We start from the raw sequence: 16030 nt of genomic DNA on the forward strand, positions 1-16030 counted from the left end.
TTTTGCCAAGTTCGGGCCGAGTAGGTCAAGCTTCTGGTAATCAGTATGTTTTCATGTGATCGGGACAACCTTGGAAACCACATGGCGTTTACATATGTCAGCCAGCCGCATATCATTGCACGGAGTACTCCGTACAATAAACTCCGTACTCGGAGTCCACGCCACGGGTTCGATATTGGCTGCCTTCCACAGTTACCGGAACGAGACAATTCCCCGACTCCACCAATTGCCCACGGTGATAGCCAAGACGATTGGAGCGCTCTTTGTTTTCCGGTACCACATCCCCAGATGTGATCTATACTTTGACGATCATTATATGAATCCGGAGTATCCCCCGTCAGCTGAACTATGTGCAAATCCCTCATCACGAGCAATATCGGATTTTATTTTACGCCGTGGTTCCCCCGACGCAAAATGGGCTGGCGCAATTGTGGAACCGATTTTAGGAACCATACTTCGTACCTGCATGGGACTTTGAGATGCAATTGACCGTATAAAGCTGGAGGTTTCCCCCGGACTGTGATGTCTCCAGTCTCCATCAGCTTCAGCCATTGACCCTAAGCCATCATGCGTCTCTCTTTCTTTACAGTTCTATCTGCAGTGGCTTCGTTGAGCCATGCCCTCCCCGGCAAGCTGCAGTCCCGAGGTATATCACACAACGTTGCCCAGTGTCACCTGATCAAATTGCTCACACGTGGTTAGATGTTTCGAGCAGCGAACTGGACCAGTTTGAATTTTGGGTCCAGTATGCTGCCGCGTCATACTATGAAGCGGACTATGCGGCTCAGGTGGGCGACAAGCTGAGTTGTTCGAAGGGCAACTGTCCCGAAGTGGAGGCAACCGGTGCGACTGTATCCTATGACTTCTCCGAGTAAGTGAATCCCACCATAAAATAACCTAGACGCTATACTTACCCACGCACAGCTCTACCATCACAGATACTGCCGGCTACATTGCAGTAGACCACACCCACTCGGCAGTTGTTCTCGCCTTCCGCGGGTCCTACTCTGTGCGCAACTGGGTCGCTGATGCCACATTCGTACACACAAACCCTGGTCTCTGTGATGGGTGCCTCGCCGAACTCGGCTTCTGGAGCTCCTGGAAGCTAGTCCGTGACGACATCATCAAAGAACTGAAGGAGGTCGTCGCACAGAACCCCGACTATGAGCTGGTTGTAGTGGGCCACAGCCTGGGTGCCGCCGTCGCAACCCTTGCTGCCACTGATCTCCGGGGCAAAGGCTACCCATCGGCTAAGCTGTACGCGTATGCCTCGCCTCGAGTGGCTAACAAGGCTTTGGCCAAGTATATCACGGCCCAGGGCAACAACTTCCGCTTCACCCACACCAATGACCCCGTCCCTAAGCTCCCCTTGTTGTCAATGGGTTATGTTCACGTCAGCCCTGAGTATTGGATCACCTCGCCTAACAATGCCACGGTTAGCACTTCTGATATCAAGGTTATTGATGGAGATGTCTCCTTTGACGGAAACACCGGAACTGGCCTGCCGTTGCTGACGGACTTTGAGGCGCACATCTGGTACTATGTGCAGGTTGATGCTGGCAAGGGCCCTGGGCTGCCACTCAAGAGGGTTTAATTTAGATCAAGTCCCCTCAATTTTCGTTTCATAGATTTTATAATAGCTGGGCTGACGTTGATATGTATAAAGAATAATGACACATACAGTTTCGGAATTATGCAGGGGCAAGATGAAACTGTGCGGTAGATCGAGGCAAGGGGGGGCTGGAAGAAAAAAAGTACCAAAATTGCCAAAGCTGATCTCTCAACCCCGAATCTTGCAATGATAAAGTTGCCTGATAAGCAATTCGGTCATTTCCGGGTCTCAGGAGACATCCAGTCGGAGATCCGTCGGGGTTAAACCGAACAGACTAAATTGGGCGATCTTAGTGGTTTTTGTCCTTCCCATTTGATTCTAGCAATATAAAGTGGATATCCCCAGCCGGGCGGGGTTATCTGGAATGAATGATATAAAGATATGACTTGGACCTCGAGTTGAATTGAGGATCTCAATTCAAAATGGTGCTGTATACTAAGCTTTTATTAGCAGTGCTAGCGCACTCTGCCGCGGCACAATTCGTGCCTGCGCCCAGTGACTTGATCACTAAGAAAGGACATGCCGGTATCGATGTGCGATACAAAGAAGTGCCCGCTGGGATTTGTGAACAAGATCCTAATGTGAAGAGTTATTCTGGTTACGCCGATGTTGGTAAAGACGAGCACATTTTCTGGTGAGAAATCCCGGTGGAGATGGGCCCTACGGCAGCGACTAACTAGCACAGGTGGTTCTTTGAGGCTAGAAACGGAGATCCTAAAGAGGTATGTCACAATGGCATTCGAGCACTTACTTTCAGCATTTACAAGGTGTACTGACACTCAATAAGGCACCACTTACGGTCTGGATCAACGGAGGGCCAGGATCTTCCTCGATGATTGGGCTATTCCAGGAATTGGGGCCCTGCGGAGTTGACCAAGACGGTAATGCATTCAATAACCCGTATTCCTGGAGCAATGTCAGCAATATGGTAAGTTTGCATTCCTTCGTTTGCCATGACTCTAGCTCAACTCTCCCCAGCTGTTTGTGGACCAGCCTGCCACAGTCGGATTATCCTACACAGCCCCCATTCCAGCTTACCAGGATAGCGATGGAAATGTCATTCAGTTGCCCAGCGAGGAGTGCCCCGATTACGCCCAGGAACTTGGAACATGTGGTACATACTCCAAACCGGACATTGCCCTGGTCCCCAATACAACTGCAAATGCGGCTCCGAATATGTGGAAGACACTACAAGGCTTCATGGGAGCTTTCCCACAGTACTCGCGGAATGGCTTCAACTTCGCCACTGAGAGTTACGGAGGACACTACGGCCCAGTGTTCAACGGTAAAGACCCCAAGCGCTCTTGGATGCGACTAGTACTAATTTTAAGCAGAGTACTTTGTTAAACAGAACGCCAAGAAGCCCCACGGCTCGATTAAGATCGATCTTGAGAACGTCCTGATTGGAAATGGCTGGTTCGATCCCCTCATTCAATATCAGGCATACTACAACTTCTCCATTTTCCCCGGAAACACATACGACTTCAACCCATACAACGAGTCTGTCCAGGCTGAATGGTACAACAACCTTTATGGAGCAGGAAACTGCGTTGATCAGACTCTGGAATGTTACGCGACCGGTCGTAATGACATTTGCTCTACGGCAGACAAATTCTGTGCTTCGAAGGTCGAGTCGCTATTTGACACATACTCTGGGCGCGACGAGTATGATATGCGAGAGTTGACACCCGATCCGTTCCCATACGAATTCTACGTCGATTACCTCAACAGCCCTAAGGTTCAAACTGCTATTGGAGCGTACCAGAACTTCTCAGAGTCTTCCGGGACTGTGAGTAATGCCTTTGGAAGCACAGGTGACGACGACCGTGAGTCCGGAACAATTGAGAGTGTGAAGAAGTTGCTCGAAGCTGGGATACAGGTTTTGCTGTATTTCGGAGACGCGTGAGTCCTTCCATGTCATGAGATGACTAACTAGACCGTGCTAATTAGAGATCTAGCGACTTTAACTGCAATTGGCTTGGTGGACAAGTTATCGCCGAAGAGATCAATGCCAAAGGTTACGAGCACGCAGGCTTTGTGAACATCACCACTTCGGATGGCGTTGTTCACGGACAAGTTCGTCAAAGTGACTTGTTCAGCTTTGTGCGAATTTACGAGTCCGGTCACGAAGTACCTTTCTACCAGCCCTTGGCTGCGTTGGAGATGTTCGAGAGAGTGGTTACGAGAAAGGATATTGCGACAGGCAAGAAACACTTGAAGCCACAAGGTGGTTACAGAACCCATGGAACACCAACAAGCGACTACCGCGAGGGTAACAGTACCGTGGTTCTGGAAGTGCTTGATAGCAGTGCGACCTACAACACAACTCTCAATGGACCAAACCCATCTAGCTCGGCGTCGATCAGACTACGCAGACGTGACCACTGAGAATTGGTTGAGAAATAGAACATGTATGACTAGTCTATGATGTGAAGGGTGATTATTCTTACGTCTAGTGTATTTATGATGCAACTATGTTTGTGATTGTGGTTCATTTCAAAGTTTCAAATTAGAAGAAAATGGTATGGTCAAGCCATCCTTTCCATGTCCGAACACATTGACGCGCGTCCGCAGTAAACAATCCCATACTTTATTCCTCCGTTTGATTCGTTCCATCCTCTCCGGGAGTTCTCAGCGTGAGACGGTATCGCGGATGTAGCGACGACTGAAGTAGAGAACAATCTACTCAGTCTGGTCAGTGGTATCCTCAGCCTGAGTGGACTCAGCCAGTTCGGAGACAGTCTTGGTGTCAGTCTTGCGACGCTTGGCGGGCACAGCCTCCTTGGTTGATGCGTCTTTGGCCGCACCACGCTTGCCAGAACGGGCCGTCTTGAGTGCGCCAGTGTCACCGTCCTCAGGCTGGGAACGGGCAGTTTTGGTGGGAGACAGGGAATTTCCGTCCATGATCTGCTCTAGGTGTTTCTTGGCACGCCAGTAGTTGGTATGAGCCGAAGTCTTCTTCATACCAGCGAGAGCGGCGAGCTTCTCGAAGTCGATCTATGAGGTGAATGGTATTAGATATTGGACTGGATTAGAAATGTATGGGGTAAGTTTAGAAACGCACCTTGCCATCGTTGCACAGGGTACCATAGATGAGCAGTCTCACGTCGGCCATCTTCAGCTCAGAGAGCTTTGCATCGAGTTTGATTGGGGAGGACATTTTGTTTGACTTGATGCGCGTTGATGACGGCAAATGCATGAACGCGCGATGGCGATGACGATAAACGATAAAATATGGATAGGAAGGGGTGGAAGAATGAGACGAACGAGAGAAGAACGAGACACAGGCTCAGATAAAGAAATACTGAGGAACACTTCTGAAATCACCAGGAAGTGAGGTGCAACCGGTGAGAAGGTGCAGCTGCAGTTTGTTCATCTGACAGCCCGTTTTCAATTCCTATCAGCAATATAATGATGTCCACGGGTATAATTGCACTCCAGTTCTTCATCTACCTTGATTTCTAATGTTTATTGGTGCAAACTAAGAGTCTCAGCCCAGGTACATACGAACTTTGAGTTCCTGATATGGTCTCGACGCATACAAATCGCCGGTTTAATTACCTCCTCCCATCTATCCAGCCGTAGCATGTCAGTCGTCTTGACTCTTTGATTTAATCAACTAGTCCATCATTTCAGTAGGTTCATGATAGTGATGCTTTTTTGTATATTGTGGCTGTGCAGTGGACACGAATGTGCGCATGAGCCACCTCAGCCTCTCCCAGGGTATATAAACCCCTCCACTCCCTCCGAGATTGAATAAACCTTTGAGTCATTGTATGTGGCATCTTCAGAGTTTCTAACCGAGTACCAGAATAACTCCTCCCTAGTCGGGTCAACCTGCTTGGCGTATATATTCTATCCTTCATAAAGAAATCAGTACCGGATTCAGTTGCGGGAAAGAATTCTTTAAACCCTCTATGTCTCTCATTGATTCGTTGTTATAGTTCTATTCTAGAGGATTTTATGCTGATTTGTCTTGCCTGGTTACAGATTATTGAAAACCTCGACGTTCTCTAACCTGAGACAGGCGATGTATAGGATGCTCTGGGAAAGAGTAAGGAATGTTGGTATCGCGTCACATCACTAGCCTATACCAATCAGATATGTGACCTGAATCCAGCGCACATAACCCCCCGTCACACTCATAGGATCCTAAAACTTCATGGATGGCCCAAACAACTTATGCCTGCCCTTGCAGAGTTTCTCCGTCTTTCGTTCTTGGCCTGCAAGCCTCTTCGACTTGGGAACTAGGAGGAAATTCCGATTGTGACGTGATTGAGAATGAAAGGACAGCCAATTCCCAATGTGCAGTTCGAGTGAAAGTGAAAGACCGGTTGACTTCCCTCGGCCGATACAATTTCAGTCTGTCAAATTTAGGATGTATTGGGCCTTTATTATAAGGTATCGAAGTTTAAAGACAAGCTTAAGATTAACGTATTTCACCACCGAGCCGCCTATACCACCCAACTTATTAATACCAAAACGCCATTAAATTAAATATACTAAAATCAATCAATCTAGCTGGGCATCTATTGAATCTATGCCCTGTTTCTCTATACCTACTATACCTTAGTATAGCCCGCGTACGTAGTTCTAAAACCGGTTCTTTATACATACCGGCACCGGTATAGGGTGCTTTATCTACTTCTACAAGCTTAGTAATTACTTAAGAAGCTTCTTATATTAAGAGGCCGTCTTTAGTGGGTATCTACCTCCGGGATATAGTAAGCTTTTACTTCTACTTCTCGTTAGCGGTATATAATTCGCTTACTTCTTTCTTAAGAAAGGCGGCGGATTATATAGTAATCTAGTATACCTTTAAAACCTAGTTTATAGCGGAATTAAGAGGACTTAGAGGGCTCTTTAATCTTATACAAAGTAATACTTTAATTGACGATAGTTACTTACTTTTATAACTAGATATAGTTCGATAGGGTTTAGGGTCCTAATTACTATTCTAGCTCGGAGAGGTGGTCGGGGTTCGAAGCCGGATATTAAGCTTTAAATGTCATGGATAACTATGTGCGCTACTATATATATTGGTCCTAGGCATATAGGGTATATCAAAATAGCGTACCAATTCACGTATTAAGTATAATTAAGTATAATTCTTAGGTTTTAAAAGCCTAGATAGCCAGTAAAATAAAATCCTACCCTCTTGCTCTATTAAATTCCTAGAGCTTCGAGAGCGAATTGGTGGCATGGTGGGTGGTTGAATAGACTACGTGCTAATTCATGGACGCGTTTTCGTTGGGGTGGGAGGCTCGCTCCGTGGTGTCACCGGTGTGGGCGGCTCGATGGTGAAATATGTTAATGTGAGTAATAAGTCATATCGTAAGTCAGGAATTATACGCCTTGGTGTAAACGTAAAAGACAACTACAACTCAGAAAAAAAAAAACATCTATAAAGAACATCCAAAGGGAATAATCGATAATAAGAAGTTATATAAGTTTTGTGTCCCCTATTGAGGGTCCATAGGATCTCAGAACAGAGCCAAGAAAACCACCAGTTCCAGACAGATTGCACGGAACAGGGAACAGGGGCTAAGAAATTAACCAATTGAATATAAATTGAATATGAATCAATATGAATTAAACCGAAATTAACAATCTTAATTGTACTTACGCAATTTGATTCACAGTGAAGTGGAGAGTGATCAAGTTTCACACGAATAACGTGGCCTCGTCGGCAAAAACAAACCTCTTTAACACCCTGCTATGCTGCATGCCCTGCTATGTTGCATGCCCTGCTATGTTGCATGCCCTGCTATGCCCGGCTATGCCCGGCTACAAATCTGTTACAACCCTGCTGGTGCAATATCATTAGTCCGTTCAAGGATGTTTAATTGACTAGTTATATGTGGATTAACTTTTGTACTATGATCTACGAGGGGTCCTGCGGGCCCCACGAAAATCCTTAGATTCGAGCTGACAGTATTACACATGCGATAATTGCCCAAGTGTCCAGATGCGCATGGTTCGAGCCTTTCTTGTTGTGCATCCTTGAATCTTGTCGCCATGAGCCCAGAGTTGAAAAACACTTGGACTCCTACTGTCAATGTCATGACCTGGTTCATGTTGGTGACGGCTATTCTTAGCGTCCTGACTCGCCTGGGGACGAAATATTTCATTTTTCGGAAGTGGACATTTGACGATGGCCTTGCAGCTGCATCTCTGGTATTCTGTATCGCACAGTCAATTTCTGTCTCGGTGGCCGCAGAGAATGGACTGGGACAGCATGTTGAAATGCTTTCCGATCGCAAAATCGAAAGCGTCATGAAGGTATGGATGAGGATTGCCTTTTATTGAAATATTGCTAATGGATTAAACGAAGGCCGAATACTCCGCAACCATCTTATTCATCGCCAGCATTTGCTTCTCCAAACTATCGCTTTTGGTCTTCATTCGCAACTTGACTCCCGCGTCCTTGGATCGCCGCTTCGCCCTCGTGTTGGGAATATTGATTGGGCTGTGGACTATTGCCAGCATTCTTACGGCGATATTTCAATGTAATTTACCACAGACCTGGAATTATCTACGTGGGACTTGTTTCCGTCGAGTGAGTGGCTGGTTCATCCTTAATGACCGAAATGGGTGACCACTGATCATGTACCAGAGTGCGTGGTGGAATTATCTCGGCGTCACAAACATCTTGTCAGAGGGCGGAATAATAGGCCAGGCGCTGTTGGTTATCGTTCGTATCCAGACCGATTTCAGCAGAAAGGCTGGTTTGTCCAGTGTATTCTTGATCCGAGTCGTGTAGGTGTCAAGACTAAACTCCGTGTGAGAGAAGCCACTAACAAAGATGGCACTCCCAGCGTAATTATCGCGATTATTTTCCAACTCGCTTATGCCAGTCAGACCTCCAAGGGCGATTTCACCTATGATGTCTGGGCCGTCGCAGTTTCTACCCAAGTGGCTCAAAGCGTGAGCATCGTTACAGCCTGCTCTCCCCAATTCAAGCCTTTCTTGGATAGTCTCCAGTCCACGGGAATGGGGTTGGGTATAACGAGCTCCAACAATGACGGCAGCAAACACAAGACATATGGCATGACCACATTCAAGACCTTCCGTCGCACTGCGGATACTCGAAGTGAGACTCACGAACTAGTTTCAGTGCCCAACGAAGAGACTAATCAGACTATGGTGACCTCGGCCCCGGACGGGGATGCCGAAAGCCAGTCCAGTCGGGCTAATATAATTATGGAGACGCGGACGTGGACAGTGACTGAAGGATGGACAAATTGATTCAACGCTTCAAAACCGGTCTAGGCATGCTTGGGTCCACTTATCGTTCGAGAAATTGAGGGTTTTTCCCGTAGTCTTGAACGAATGGCAAGTATGGAGTGTGTATGCCAAAGATCCACTACAATATATAGTAGCATAATATCCAGTAGCACGACCATACGAACACAATTAATTAATCTATTTCCACTCTGCGCTTTGGGGAATTCCAAAATTTACCGCTCAGCCTCGGGGGTGAATTAGCGCACCCAGTAGAATACACAGATTTTGTTATTGTTGGCCTGTAGAGCAAAAGAAATTGGCAATATCGATGGTCCACCTGGGCACAACACGTTATTCATCACAAAGCTAAAGTTCCTTCCAAGGTTAGCCCTGGTGTAACCCCTGCCTTTTGCTACATTAGCGCCCAATCGTATCCCCCAACCACATGCCAGTATGTTCAGGCTGGGTGACGCTAGTTTTGATTTTTTTCTTTGCCCCTTGAACTTCTGTGGCATAATGTGATTATTCTTCTTTGATCTGTCAATTTTCGCCTTTGCCTTGTCGGAAAACTGACCTCCATTATGCGGTCTCAATTTTCGAAGCAAATGTCTTCGGCGGGAGGAGAGGAGATTGGCCAATTATCACGGAAGGAACTTGATGATGCCAATCTCGCACGCATGGGAAAACGTCCTGTCTTGAAGGTATGCTTTAGATGCTGTTTGGCAATATGTATCATATATGGACTAACAACGACAGCGCAATTTTGGTGTGATGTCAATACTGGGTTTCAGTTGTACAATTCTGATTACTTGGGAGGGAATTGTCACGTAAGTGCTTTGGGCGATAAGAAATAAGCCTGGGAAAGTGTTAGCTAATGCATGTGATATAGGTTATTCTTGCAAGCATACCAAAAGTAAGAGACGGGAAGAAGTTATCAACCCCGCAGTACTAATAGAAGTTACACAGTGGAGGTCCAGCTGGAGCCGTATATGGATTCCTTTTCGTTTGGGCGGGTGTCGCAGGTACCTTTGTGGTTCTATCAGAGTTGGCATCAATGTATGGAACAATATGTCTGTGTTAGAGGTATGAAAACTAACCCGGTCAATAGGGCACCGACATCTGGAGGGCAGTACCATTGGACATCCATGCTAGCACCGCGATCGTGCATGAAACTCATGAGCTACCTGACAGGTGAGTAGACAATCTCTGGATCTATGTAAAACTAACGCTAATATATTTCACAGGTTGGCTTACTGTTATCGGGTGGCAAGCCACGTTTGCAACCTCATGCTATTTGGTCGGCACCTTGATTCAAGGCCTAATCGTGCTCACCAACAGTAAGTATGAGCCTGAAAGATGGCATGGGACGCTTTTATTCTGGGCGGTCGTGGTATTTTCTATCGCCATCAACAGTATTGGCGGCAAGGTTCTTCCTCGATTTGAGGGCATGATCTTGATCCTCCACATACTTGGCTTCTTCGCGATTCTCATCCCCTTGACTTACATGGCCGATCATGGAACCTCCAAGGAGGTCTTTACCCAGTTCCTCAACATGGGGGAATTCCCATCCCAAGGACTGTCATTCTTTGTTGGACTGGCTGGCTGTATCTTTTCGTTTGCCGGTGGTGATGCCGCGGTTCATGTGCGTCTATCCATCTCCTGAGAATTACTTAAACATCAAGGCTGGGACTAATCTGTACCCTCAATCTCTAGATGTCCGAAGAAATCACAAATGCCGCGGTTGCCGTTCCAATTTCGATCATGCTGAGTGTCTTGATCAACGGATCCCTGGGTTTCGGCATGTTGATCGCTATGCTGTTCTGCAGCGGGGATCTTGGATCGGCCCTGAACTCACCCACTGGGTACCCCTTCCTGGCAATCTTTTTACAGGCGACAGGATCCATAGCTGGAACAGCAGCGATGGGTTCGATCATTACTACCATGGGCGCCACCACATCAGTCGGCATGTTGGCGTCCACTTCGCGCCAGTTTTGGTCCTTTGCTAGAGACCGTGGAATTCCCGGCTGGCGATTGTGGAGCCAGGTAAGTTGCTATCCCAACACCCTAAACCTGATCAGGATCTTCCAGCTAATCGTCAAACCACAGGTCACCGAACGCTCTGCTGTCCCCCTATACTCCGTTTTGATGACATCCGTGATCGCCAGCCTCCTCGCGCTCATCAACATTGGCTCCCCTGTCGCCTTCAACGATCTCTGCTCCATGTCGATCTCCGGTCTCTACCTGTCGTACATGGTGGTTGGCAGTCTTCTTCTCTGGCGTCGTTGCACTGGCGGGATCAGCTCTGCTCGCAGCAGCGATTCCGCTATAATCAACACCGCCGGCGCGAAGCTCGTCTGGGGCCCATTCCATATCCCAGGCATTTGGGGTATTCTTATCAACACCTGGGCTTTGATTTATATGACCATCGCTGTCTTCTTTAGCTTCTGGCCACCGGCTTGGGTGGTGACTGTCCAAACCATGAACTTCAGTGTCATTGGGACTGTGGGTACCATCATGCTCAGTCTTTTCTACTACTATGCTCGTGCGAGGAAGGTCTATGATGGGCCTATTATGGAGCATACTATGTGAAGCAGTGCTTACCCGCTTGGAGGTGTTTCCTGACTGGGAGCTTACCGATGTATATAATTCTGTATAGGTGTTAATTTGCTCTCTTTGTTGGCTTGACAAGGGACAAAAGACCCATCAGTGGAAATATTAGTGACTCAAGGTGCACATTCAACTTCTTATTGGACCCCCAACTCATAGCGTAATGATTAATCTTGTGTCATGTGGACCGGAGCTCTGAGCCTTGTGCACGTGTACCTGACTTTTGGTCCCACAGGGACAAACATAAGGCTGGGAGATAAAATGTCAAAGCGCACTTTGGAAACGGCGCCTATCCTAGAAGCCACGAAGGATCGGCGTCAATCTTTCGCACGTGGACTGAACGGGTAGAATTAAACCGAGAACTTAATTTAGGCTCCCGCATCTGGACCGAGGTTCGATTTGATGCCTGTGCGGGCGATCCGCCTTTCATACAACCTGCTATCGACAGAGGTATCTGAAGGGTTACTAGCGTTACGGTCAACAAGTCTATTGCAATTTCCTTTTATTTTCCGATGAAAGTGGAAATGGGGGACTATTTATGACATATTGTGTTTGACGCATAATCGATTAAAAGCACCAAAAATTTCAAAGTCTGGACGGATTAGGATCTATGAATACCACACTTCGGCAGTCGAACCTACCTGACAATTAAGAAAAGTAGTGATACAATGACTTAAGTGGCTTTCTCAACGTGAGACATGCACAGGGTACGCAGTACAAACGAGATTGAGAATCACCCGACATTCTTTTCGGAAAACGTGAAAAAGCAGATATGGTATTATACTTTGAATAGAGCGGTGTCCTAAGACGCAACTCGTTGGTAAGCGCTGTTGGGTGGCACAAGCAGGCGCTTCGCCCGGCTGCCTTTTCGAGGCACCAAAACCAATACAAAGATCCACATGCAAGGGGTATCACAGCTGGCGCGTGAAGGGTTCGAGGCAATCAAAATCTGTCATGTGGCAACCCCGTGGTGGCGCAATACCACGGGCTCAGGAATGTCGGTTGTACATCTAACAGTCGATAGATCCAATCTCTAAGGCTGTAAGGTTGTACGCCTTGCAGATCGTTTCACAGGACCCTTTTTTTCCCACCAGCCTAACATGTGAACCAGACTTTTGAGTGGGCTACATCAATGTATACACTATGACGATGCATGTGACAAAGTCTGGGAATTGTTGTTTAGATTCTCATGGGTATCGTAAGTAATTAATGACAAGACAATCTCCACAGATATGATCGCGATTCTGGAAAAGAAAAAGAAAGAAAAGCACACAGATAATGCACCCTTTTGCGCATGATCCCCATGTAAAGCAGTTCAAATTGAATTAAAACAAATTTGTGTCAAAATGACGGATTGTCATGGTATCATCAGTAAAGGAATGGTATAAATGCGCCCCCCCGGGCCCCCCCAAAAACAAAAAACGGAGCTTAGGTATTAAGATATCAAGATATCATGATCCTTTAAAGCGTAGGGAGGTTGCAAAAGAGCAAGTGAGAAAATGTAAGAGAGAGACGAAAACGCTAAAGTAAATCGGAAGTCCAAAGTAGGCGTATCAACCATTGGTACGAATAATTATCAGCGGTTGTCGGATGGGAGGTTCATCTGCACTGGATGATCCTCGTATTGCAAGTGGTGGGGGGGAGGCCATGAATAGAGTGGTAGTTGGTCCTGAAACAAGTATTAGAATTTGTCTTTCTGTTGCGAATGGTTTCCTGGATTCCACTCACTGGGCTCTCGATCTTTGTCAACGTAGGATCGATCTCAATATCGGAGTTCCAGATCGCGGGGTTCATCTGCTGGTGGGGTGATGAAAAGGCTTCAGGCTTCAAGATGCTCCGCAGATATTGATCGATGGCAGTCACCATCTCCGCCGGCATGCCCGTAGTGGGGTATTGGGGGTTCGCAAAGGAGTCGCTTGCGACGGGCGAGCTGCAGATATCGTTCGTATAGGAATATGGCGATGGGTGGTCATCAACGGATGCGGAAGACTGGCTCTGGCCCCTGGCATACTGGGGACATGACATGGAGGAATCCATGCTTCCCCACACGCCAGCATAATTGTCGGTAGGATCCGCTTGGAATGGAATAGGAGGTGAGTTGGCTGGTTGCGACTGCATCTGTTGTTGTAGGCTTGACCGACGATTTGATGTGTCGCTTCGAGCGTATGATTTATTTTCCTTTGGTGCTGAATTCGCACTTTTATAGGTCAGTCTTTGGATTCAATCTCTTTTAATCGTTAAGGGGTTACCTACTGCCGACTCAGGTGCTGAGTCAAGTAATCCGGGCGATGGAATGCCTTTTTGCACCCTTCGTATGTGCAAGGATATTGCTTTCTAGGCTCGTGGCTGAGCTCATGTCGTCTGCGGTGTTCGGCTCTGGTAAAGACCTATTATGACGGTGGTAAGCAAAATGATCCATCGGTAATATCCTAATGGCATTCACCTTCGGACATCCGGGGCGCTCGCATGCATGGACTCGCTTGCCCTTCATAGCTTTGCTGACTCGGTGGGAGTTTGTTTGGGAGAGCGAAGAAATATTCACAGGAGGACTGAGATGCGACTCCGCTTGGCTTGCATTGTTGTGGTCGGTGAGTGTTGAGGGCACGGGAGTAGCATATTCGAGGTCAAATGACGGCGGAATGGAGTCGGTATATGGGGTGTTGAATGCGGACATATTGTAGGTATGTGACGGAAATATACTGTATGGGTAATGCGGCTCAATATGCCATTCGGGACGAAGTTACACGGCACGTTTAGACGTTGTAAAAATAGTGCGAGCGCGAGTGGGGAGATAACACAAAGAGATAGATGGGAAAGAAACAGGGGAAAGCGGTTTAATAAGGACCTTTTTTTTTATTAGTGTCAACAGCTCTATGGGGGAGTGGGTATGTCGGACGGTCTCGGTCGTATCTCTAAACCCTCAACCTACAGCATGCCGATCTGGTGCCTAATTAATAACATAATCAAGAGCCAAGCTAATACTAAATAGTCAGTCCAAAAAACGCCTGAAACGACCCAAAGAACGCCTAGTGATTATAATTTTCACCTAGCGGGGATCTTTCGGGCCAAAAACCAATGGAGTCACATCCGGTGATTTTACGACAATGACGGGGGATCATCTCCCAGTCGATCAGAGCCTCAGCCTCCTGGATCGGTCACCCACGTAGTTCAACTGCACATCTTACAAAGTTTCATCCTATTGGGTTGTGATACGCCCCACTAGGGCGTTTATGGGTCAATGCAGCCACCTCGAAGTCCTTTATTACAATGTTCAAACGGTTATCTCTAGTTTTTATCCGGGGAATGGAGTCTTACCCGCTGGGAAACTTACACGACCAACTTGCACTCCAAACTACAGGGATTAAAGGGAGGGTTTGGTTTGGACAGTGGGGCGATCGGTAGCCCTGATGATAGATTTGATGCCGATCAAAAATGAACCCTCATCACCGGGCGTTTGCCGTACGCTCGTCTCACTCATCGGGTATAAGGATCTTGATCACCCTGGGGTTAAAGATGTCAGGCTATGAGAGTATTATTTTTGGCAGATTGCACGTGGATCATTGCGATGTAGGGCAAGTGGCATGATATAGTTACAGCAACCCGGGCAGGCTGAGTTGAAATTCAGAGCAACCAACACCAAGAAAAATCCGTGATTGGTTCATATACACCCAGGTTTAACAAAGAAAAAAAAAGTAAATAAAAAGGATGCGGGTGCACACATTCCGATGTCGATCTGCACCCGAAATGGTTGATCGACTCCCGTTCTACTCGCTAAAGAGGCTCAACACACTCGGATGAGACCCACCTCACCCCACTTGGCGTCGAATCCATACCTGCATATACGCCCTGGCCAATGGGCAATCTCCCTTGTCTCATGGCTTCCAGTCTCCAGTCCAAGCTTGGGCACACATCCGGGAGTTTCTACAACTCGCACTTTTTACTTCCCCTTTACCTACATACTTTCTGCAGGGCATATTTGTTTTTGTCGCCTTTCTCTTCAACCCGTAACGGGGTGAAGAACCCTGATATTATAGCTTTGCCGATGGAACGAGACCTACGGAAATTGCACGGAGTAATACATTGTGAAGCTGGGGTCTTAGCACGTGGGGGCCAATACCATACAGATGCCTATCCATTCCCTATGGTGTACTTGCAACACCAATATAATTTGTAGGGCATAACCAGTGCGATTACCAACGCCACTCCCTTTCTTATGTAATGTTTGGCAGTTGGCAAAAATTATTTGGAATCTTTTGTTCGGGCGTGTCCTGCCAACTTAGCCAAGCCTCTCTCTACTGCCCCATCTGAACAAATGCTTCAAGCCGTGGTCAGTGCATACCGAATGTACTTGGATTTGGCCGTTCATTCCGTTCAAATACATTTGAATGCATTTGGCAGAAACACTCATTTGTATAGAGCACTCTGTAACTAGTAAATTCATTCCCTAGGTAACCATAAATGCACCGGTTACACATTTATCAAGCCCCTACTCCAGCCCTGGCTCATCCGTACATCATCCGAGATTAAAGGATGAGACCCCTGTGTCGCATTTTTGAGGCCCGTTGAGAAATCCTCAAATTCGAC

General features: G+C 47.1%; 6 protein-coding genes across 6 annotated transcripts; 4 read left to right on the plus strand and 2 right to left on the minus strand.

Moving 5' to 3' along the window:
* Nucleotides 1–567: 567 nt before the first annotated feature.
* N7537_004057 (lipase family protein) lies at nt 568–1594 on the plus strand (the record flags this gene model as incomplete). The annotated part of the gene is made up of 3 exons (XM_056895115.1): nt 568–646; nt 703–871; nt 925–1594. 3 exons carry the CDS (start codon nt 568–570, stop codon nt 1592–1594), a joined length of 918 nt encoding a protein of 305 aa, XP_056754863.1.
* A 440-nt stretch (nt 1595–2034) lies between these two features.
* On the plus strand, nt 2035–4000 carry N7537_004058 (uncharacterized protein; the record flags this gene model as incomplete). The annotated part of the gene is made up of 6 exons (XM_056895116.1): nt 2035–2246; nt 2298–2334; nt 2400–2540; nt 2591–2897; nt 2947–3514; nt 3571–4000. 6 exons carry the CDS (start codon nt 2035–2037, stop codon nt 3998–4000), a joined length of 1695 nt encoding a protein of 564 aa, XP_056754864.1.
* A 294-nt stretch (nt 4001–4294) lies between these two features.
* On the minus strand, nt 4295–4772 carry N7537_004059 (uncharacterized protein; the record flags this gene model as incomplete). The annotated part of the gene is made up of 2 exons (XM_056895117.1): nt 4295–4609; nt 4677–4772. 2 exons carry the CDS (start codon nt 4770–4772, stop codon nt 4295–4297), a joined length of 411 nt encoding a protein of 136 aa, XP_056754865.1.
* Nucleotides 4773–7630: 2858 nt separating this feature from the next.
* N7537_004060 (uncharacterized protein) lies at nt 7631–8860 on the plus strand (the record flags this gene model as incomplete). Its single annotated transcript, XM_056895118.1, has 4 exons — nt 7631–7894; nt 7947–8171; nt 8229–8371; nt 8431–8860. The coding sequence occupies 4 exons, from the start codon at nt 7631–7633 to the stop codon at nt 8858–8860; spliced, it is 1062 nt and encodes a 353-aa protein (XP_056754866.1).
* A 560-nt stretch (nt 8861–9420) lies between these two features.
* Nucleotides 9421–11428, plus strand: N7537_004061 (uncharacterized protein; the record flags this gene model as incomplete). Its single annotated transcript, XM_056895119.1, has 8 exons — nt 9421–9540; nt 9596–9666; nt 9729–9752; nt 9806–9895; nt 9948–10030; nt 10084–10481; nt 10553–10882; nt 10946–11428. The coding sequence occupies 8 exons, from the start codon at nt 9421–9423 to the stop codon at nt 11426–11428; spliced, it is 1599 nt and encodes a 532-aa protein (XP_056754867.1).
* Nucleotides 11429–13022: 1594 nt separating this feature from the next.
* On the minus strand, nt 13023–14120 carry N7537_004062 (uncharacterized protein; the record flags this gene model as incomplete). Its single annotated transcript, XM_056895120.1, has 4 exons — nt 13023–13115; nt 13175–13643; nt 13700–13833; nt 13890–14120. The coding sequence occupies 4 exons, from the start codon at nt 14118–14120 to the stop codon at nt 13023–13025; spliced, it is 927 nt and encodes a 308-aa protein (XP_056754868.1).
* Between the last annotated feature and the right edge of the window lie 1910 nt (nt 14121–16030).

The sequence above is a fragment of the Penicillium hordei genome (assembly GCF_028827395.1).
Source record: "Penicillium hordei strain IBT 12815 chromosome Unknown utg000002l_segment0_segment0, whole genome shotgun sequence".
Lineage (NCBI taxonomy): Eukaryota > Fungi > Ascomycota > Eurotiomycetes > Eurotiales > Aspergillaceae > Penicillium > Penicillium hordei.